At 37.7% G+C, this 8,184-nt stretch overlaps 1 protein-coding gene across 1 annotated transcript; it reads left to right on the plus strand.

Moving 5' to 3' along the window:
* On the plus strand, positions 6,720–7,583 carry LOC18777939 (olee1-like protein). Its single transcript, XM_007209999.2, has 2 exons — positions 6,720–6,927; positions 7,030–7,583. The coding sequence occupies exons 1-2, from the start codon at positions 6,759–6,761 to the stop codon at positions 7,389–7,391; spliced, it is 531 nt and encodes a 176-aa protein (XP_007210061.1). The 5' UTR covers positions 6,720–6,758; the 3' UTR covers positions 7,392–7,583.

Consider the following 8,184-nt stretch of genomic DNA (forward strand, 5'->3'; position numbering starts at 1 on the left):
GGAGAAGTCATACTGTAAAAGAGGCTACATGGGAACCCGAAGACCAAATGCGGGGAGCAGTACCTTCACCTCTTCGAGTGTCAGGTGCGTAAATTTCGAGGACGAAATTTGTATAAGAGGAGGTAGGTTGTAATGACCCAAACCTAAAATTCATTTATAATTAGTAATTTATTATGAGGAAAGACAATTTTGCCCTTGGAATAAATTATGAATGTAAAGTTGACTTTTTGACCGAAAAGGAATTTGACAATTTTACTAACACCGTTGCGTAGAGCATGGCAAAATGAGTTCGTTGACACGAAGTGGGCTCGAATTGGAGCTTTAACGAAGAAAATACGATTAAAATATCACGTAGGGCAAAACGGTAATTAGGAAAAATCAGATTTTTTTTTATATAACCTCAGTTTCTCTCTCTCTCTCTCTCTCTCTCTTTTTCTCTCTCCCTCCCGTCGCAAACCCCCCCCCCCCCCCCCGACAGTTGGTTTTGTTCGATCACCGTTGCCGCCACAGAGCACCGCCGGCGACGAGACCGGTCTCGTTTGAACCGTCGCCACCTCCTCTTCCCTTTTCAACCACTCTCCGCCCGTGGAACCGCCGGCCCTGGCCGGAAATTGAAGAAAACCGATCGATTTTGACAGAAATTTCAACCCGTTCGTTCTCCTTCAATTCTCCTCCAAATTTATCGAGTAAGGTATGGATTTCTACCTATTTTCCATGCTCTAGCTGATGGTTGGGTAGGTTTGCATCGATTTTGACCGTAGCTAGCTCAGTTTGTAATTTGGAATTCGGTCGGTTTTCAGCCTCCGTGTTCGGCCACTTCCGGTCAGTTTTTGGGGTTGGTCCAAGAACAAAAGTGGTTCCAAATATGGTGTTATACCTAGGATAGGAGTTTGGAACCTTGGTTTTGAGATTTTCCGGCGATGCGTAATCGCTTTGGACACCCATCGCTGCCGGCGCGTGCGGCGGTGCGTGGACGAGTGTAGTGCAGTGGCACAGTGTTCTGATGCGATCCTTAGGTTGTCACGAGCGCATATGAATTCGCGGATCTCTATTTGGATACCGTTTGAGCCTCGAACGGATTTTCCATATCGTACGATTATCGGGTTCAATACTGTTGAGCCGTTGGATTGTAACCAGGTTCAGATATGTTACTCTAGATAATTTTAGAAACGTGTAGGATTCGACGGATCGTGAATCGGAGTCCCGGATACTCTGAAAACACGAACCCTAGGGCTAGGGTTTAAAAATTATGCGATTACAAGATCGTGATTAATCCGACCGTCCGATTGACACCAATACCCTCGGGAATGTGTCCTAAATATATTGGACCTTCTGGCGGCTTCCGAATCATATTGTGAGGTCATGGACCCATGGGGTTCCGGATTGACTTTTTGGACTTTAGCGCTTTTTGAGTCCCAAGATACCGCTAAACTATTCCACGTGGAAGGAAAGCTTTTATGGGCATAGGGATAACTTTAAATTGACGCACGTACCTTTAGGAGCCGGCGGTAGTGTTTTTAATTTAATACTATATTGTATTAATAGAATATTATGCTCATTGAATCAGGCACCTGGGCACCAGTTGACCCGCAGGAGGGACCTTCAAGAGGTCCAGCGAGCTCGGACTATCAGTGAGTGGACTCCTTGTTTTAATAAATGAATTTAAGTAGTTCAGTTTCAGTTATAAGCTGTTTATTCTGTTAAATATTTTATGTTGCATGCTGCCGAGTGAAATCTCCTTTAAAGAATATAGAAAAAGATATTCTCGTTAATTATCAGATAAATGGCAGCAGAATTTTAAAAGTTACAGAAAGTTAATTATTCAACAGTTTTGCTTCAAAAACTTTATATTTTCTTCAACCACCTTGTACCTAGATATTAAATGTTGCCTTCGGATTATATTTGTTGCCTTCGGTTTAGTCAGCATGCTTGGTGGTTGCCCCACGAGGTCCTTGGTACTCGAACTCGTGTGGAGCGAGTAATGCGGATCAGGTGAACTACGGTCCCCTGAATCCTGCGAGTTGCAGCTCGGATTGACTTCGTGTCACTGAGATCTGTGAGTATGTGTCACCCATGGTGATGCAAGGAATTGACAGATATAAGGAATTGAAGGAAATAAGGGTACACCTAGGTGATAGTTTTAAACTGTTTTCAAATGTATATAATTATATACATGCATTGATTTCAGAAATAAAGAAAATAAGCTAGTTTATATAACTGTTTTTACAGTGGGGTTACTATGTTCTTATACTATTTTCTAAACTTTGTTTTTGGGTCCACTCACCTTTATTGTTGTTTTGCGGCCCCAGGCAGTAGACGTGCACAGGAATTCACCACCGGGCCACTTCCCACCTTCCGCGCCTTTCTTTGATGTAGGATTTTTGTTTTGTAAAAAGATTCACTCCTTTGTAAATTCTTAGTAGTCGCTCTGATATTTTGCCATAGACTGTGAATTGAACTGTTAGAATGTATATATACATATGCTGGCAGTTGGGTGTATATATGTATACTTGTTTGGCAGGTGAAAATATTTTGGTATTGAGCCAGTTAAAAGGGAAACTCTGCCGGTTTTTCGGTAGATGTTAACCTTATTATTTTATCAGATTTTGTATAGAAGGGCAAATAGGTCATTTGTGCCCGACATTTGCCAGGTGTCGGACATGCACAGGGTCTGGTTCGGATTCCAAAGCGGAATTTGGATCTGGTCCTGTCACCCCAAGTCAGGTCCGTGTTGATTTTTTCATTGTCCTAACCTTGTTGTCTTCAAGCTCAAACATAATTCCTTTGGACTTTAGTTTTAGTTCTCTTTTAGTTAGAAGACAAGAAAAGAGTGAAGAAGCCATTAGCTCCAGATCTGGGGGCTTCTCTTTTCTCAAGAATGAAAAAAAAAAGAAAAAAAGATCCTATTCTGTGAAACTGCTGTTCCATCTAAGTTGTCGTCCATTATTGTGTTAGAAGATTTTTGGTGAACAAAGCTTTTATTTTTTAGTGGTCATAGTTTCAAGTTCTTCCTTATTATTATTTTTTTAGTGTCGGTGGACTTTATTATTGTGTTAGAAGATTTTTGATTGGGTAATGGTTTGAAGTTCTTCCTTCTATTTATATTTTTTTTGTGTTTGTGGGCTTTATCAAAAGTGATTGTAGCATGCTGGTCACTGTGGTGGGGAACTCAAAAACTGACATATGGTTGAAATATAAAATTTTTGTAAATTGGTATGAAATTGCATTCTCAGTAAATTATGGGAATGCAATATCATCTTGCCTTAGAACATATGATAGAAACAAAACATTTTAACCACAACACAGACTTAAGAGATTCAATAAACTGTTCCCTAGTAGGCTGGAAATATTGGCTAAGACTTTATGTTATCTTTGTCTCCTCTTGGCAGAATAGGCTTGCTAGTTCCTCAAGTAATATATGTTAAAGATTAGGAAAATTATATAGTTCTTGTTCTTAGGTCAATTGTGAAGGTGATCAGTTTATTTTCATGTGTGGATTCTTTTTGTTCATGGTTTTCTTTCATGAATCATTAGGAATACTCTATGCTTGGACTCCTTGTCCCTTGTTGAGATTGAGAAGTGGGTTTAAGGAAGTTTTGTTGGGAGCCGTCATCATTTTTAAACATATAGCATATAGTGGATAATATAGATGAATATTCATACCTGTGGGAAAATGAAAGTTTGCTATTTTTATGCTTTTAGTATAATGTATATTGGGACAATTGTTTGCTATTATCTATTTCTCATACTCAACACATATTGCTTTAGTAAGGATGGGAAAGAATGTGAAAAGTTCATCAAAAGCCCCAGCGACATGGAATAACCATAATATATCCATATTCTGTGATTTGTGCATCAAGGAGATATGCCTAATTATCTATTCAACAAGCAAGTGAAGATAGTCATTGCTACAATGACACTTCATAATTATATAAGGAGGCATGCCCAACGTGATAGACATTTTGATGCTTCAAATGATATCTTAAGTGAAGAGATAGGTGAGGATGTTGATGTACAACAAGAAGTTCATAGTCTTAATGACAATGGAACACAAGAGATGGAAGCATTGAGAAATAGCATCGCTACAAGTTTCATGAATGCATCTAATTAGCTTCTTTTATATTGTAGTGATCTATTTTGGCATGTTAAAATTGAACAATTTTTGTATATTTGTTATGCTAACCCTCTCCAAAGCCCTCAAAACACATTGTTATTATTAATATAACAATATTTAGAACTACTTTTGTTACAGTATTAATTTATAATTTATGGTAATATATGTGTGCTAATTGTAGATTACAAATTTTGAAAAATTAAAAAATGTGCAAATTAAAAAAGAAAACAAATTTATGTAGTGAAGTTTGTTTTTTTTTTAAGTAGAAAAAGAATGAAGAAAAAAACAAACCGTTTCATCATCATGTCCTTTTCGGTCATTATACATACTTAAAGCACTTCTGATAAAAAATTACCAAACACTTTGACTATTCACAGCAGTTTTTCATATACAGGTTACCAAACGCCTAGCTGCTTTTTTTCACAGCTGATTATTTTCGCAGCACAGCAAAAACAGTTTTTTTTTAAAAGCACAACAATGCCAAACTAGCCCTTAGTAACAAACTACCTAAATGTCGATTATAAGATTTGAATATGAGATTTATGCATGCATGCATGCACATTGCCCATTGATCAGGTGCAACGGTGCGATTGGAGTGTAGGGAGGGGGGGAACATAAAATCTAGCCAAGAGGCCAAAAGCAACCAGCTTGGACCGTACGTGTTTAAGTTGGACAAATCTAAGGAGCCTGTGGCTGATTGTCAAGTGACACTGCTACACAGGCCTGACCCTGAATGCAAGATTTCCCACGAAGTCGACCCTAACAACAAATCGAAAACTGCACCGGTGGCCACCCGGAAGCTCAACCTATTGGAAGGAGACAACGTCGATGTCATCGCACCAAGCCACCGCGTTGCCTACCCTCTTGGTTTGGTTGTTGAGAAAGCTCATCCCGAGTGTGAGCAGTTCGCCAAAGCGCGCAAGCATTTTTCAGAACTAATTTATGGAATTGAAGATGAAATGTAGACGAAAATCGTCTGATATTAAATCAATTTCCAATTTCAGTGAATTTTTCTTTTTGATTGCAAAGATAGATAAATTGTGGTTTAAGAAATCAACAGTTACGATTATGATATATGCGCGGTTATGATTCGTGAATTCACAACTAGTATAAACAAGGAAGTGTAATTAGAAGTGCACTCAAGTATTATATCCGTGAAGATATTGCCATGTCGATTAATCTAGTCTTTTTAATTTTTTACTTTACTAATTCTTAATTAAGATTCAATTTAGGACCTATTTAAAGAGAAGAAAAATACGATTTAAAATCTATCGTATAACCTAATAATCTCCTAATCAAAATACTGAACTTTTAACATGTCACCTATCAATTTAGCCCTTAATTATTCTAAGCATAAATTCCATGGTCCATACTAGTTTGATTTTTATTTTTTATTTTGGTGTGAAAATTTGATATTTTCTTTAAAATAATGTGCTAGATAGCGTGAAAGAAGCAAATAAATAATGAGGTGTTCAACTTGGATTTGACACATATCACAACCCATATCATCATTAAGGCCCCAAAAATTGAATCATTATGTGCCTGGTTAATACGTTAAGTAGTTTATGAAGTGATTAAGATCGAAGAGGATCCATGACTTGTAATGGATCACTTGTTCATTTCTTTAAAATAAAAATAAAAATAAACTCACAACACCAACTCCATTCGTAATTCCAACAATTACTCGTCTATAAAAAAAAAAAAAAAAAGTTAGTTCAGCTAGTCTTCTTATATCGTTATAAATAATGATTAACGGCCCCAAAACATTGAATTATTGTGTGCCTAAGTCAGAAATTCTTCGAAGGCACGTAGACAAGTCCCCATCTAGTATACTATGAGGAAAAGCAGCTCACAACAAGTTTATGTCTATAAAATCCCAGATGCTCATTGAATGTCTTGTGCCCATCAAAGATTAAATATATTTCCATAGAATACGTACCATTTGTGCTTATTTACTATTTACCATGGCTCTCACAAATCGAGGCCAATACCTCTATGCTTAGCTTTTCTTTTCATTTTGGCCAGGTTTTTATAAGGACGCAGAGGAGAAAGAGAGGCGATTCGTGATATTTAAGGCCAACTTGGAGTTCATTGAGGCTTTTAACAAAACACATGGGTCAGAACTACTTCACTCTAGACTAAGCTTAAATGAATTTGCAGACCTAACCAATGAGGAGTTTCGGGAAATTCGTAATGGTTACATGAAATGATCCTCCAAATTGATCATGTCCAATTCCACGAAAGATACAAGTTTTAGATATTGAAATGTCACTGATGTGCCACCTTCAGTGGATTGGAGAGAAAAGGGTGCAGTGACGCCTATCAAGGACCAAGGCAAATGTGGTAAGTATTAAACAAGATCATAGGGTGCACCCAGTTAATTCTAGATTCGTTTAACCACACTCTATTGTTGATCAACTGTTGCAGTCAAGTTATTCTCCTGAACTCAAGTCCCATCAAGAATGGGTCAAGGAGGTGAGTAATTGTCTCAATTCCACATGTAAACAAACAAAGGCCTCACAAAATTCTCCAAAGAATACGCATTCTTTGCTTCTTTTCCCTTTATAAGAAGAAGAAAGCCCTGTCTAATTCATCATCAGCAATACATAGAATAGAACCAACACAAGCAAACTCAAAATCAACAATGTCGACAAAGTCTAGCACTACTGTCCTTGCCTTTGCCTTTTGTTTCTTGTCCCTCCTCAGTTTCGCTTACTCCAACACCACCGACGACAAAATCTACCTCACCGGCCTGGTCTACTGTGACAACTGCCAATTGAAGTCTATGACCGAGATCAGTAAGATGATTCCAGGTACATTACGTTAATAAGTAGGTAACAAACTACATAAATGTGGATTATAAGATTTGAATATGAGATTTATGCATGCATGCATGCACATTGCCCATTGATCAGGTGCAAGGGTGCGATTGGAGTGTAGGGAGGGGGAGAACATAAAATCCAGACGAGAGGGCGAAACCAACCCGCTTGGAATGTATGTGTTTGTGTTGGAAAAATCTAAGGAGCCTTTGGATGATTGTCAAGTGACAGTGCTACACAGCCCTGACCCTGAATGCAAGATTTCCCACGAGGTCGACCCTAACAACAAATCGAAAACTGCGCCGGTGGCCACTCGGAAGCTCAACCTTTTGGAAGGAGACAGTGTCGTTTTCATCGGACCAAGCCACCGCGTTTCCTACCCTCTTGGTTTGGTCGTTGAGAAAGCTCGTCCTGAGTGCGAGCAGTTCGACAAAGCACGCAAGCATTTTCAGAACTAATTTAAGGAATTGAAGACGAAATGAAGGCGAAAACCATCTGGTATTAAATCAATTTCCAATTTCAGTGAATTTTTCTTTTTGATTGCAAAGCTAGATAAATTGTGGTTTAAGAAATCAACAGTTACGATTATGACATATGCTCGGTTATGATTCGTGAATTCACAACTAGTATAAACAAGGAAGTGTAATTAGAAGTGCACGCAAGTATTATATCCGTGAAGATATTGCCATGTCGATTAATCTAGTGTTTTTATTTTTTACTTTATTAATTCTTAATTAAGATTCAATTTAGGACCTGTTTAAAGAGAAGAAAAATATGATTTAAAATCTATCTTATGACTTGTAATGGATCACTTGTTCATTTCCTTAAAAAAATAATTAAATAAATAAACTCGCAATACCGACTCCATTCGTAATTCCATCAATTACTCGTCTATCAAAAAAATGAGTTAGTTCAGCTAATCTTCTTATACTGTTAGTAAAGGATAATGTGAAATTAGCAAAAGAATAATGATTAACGGCCCAAAACATTGAATTATTGTGTGCCTAAGTCAGAAAATCTTCCCCATCTAGTATACTATGAGGAAAAGGACGGCTCACAACAAGTTTATGTCTATAAAATCCCAGATGCTCATTGAATGTCTTGTGCCCATCAAAGATTAAATATATTTCCATAGAATACGTACCAAATCAAGGCCAATACCTCTGCTTAGCTTTTCTTTTCATTTTCACCATTTGCTCCTCTCAAGCATCATCTCGCCAAATTCATGATGAGAAAACCATGCACTACTAC

This window comes from Prunus persica, chromosome G5, assembly GCF_000346465.2.
Source record: "Prunus persica cultivar Lovell chromosome G5, Prunus_persica_NCBIv2, whole genome shotgun sequence".
Taxonomy (NCBI): Eukaryota; Viridiplantae; Streptophyta; class Magnoliopsida; order Rosales; family Rosaceae; genus Prunus; species Prunus persica.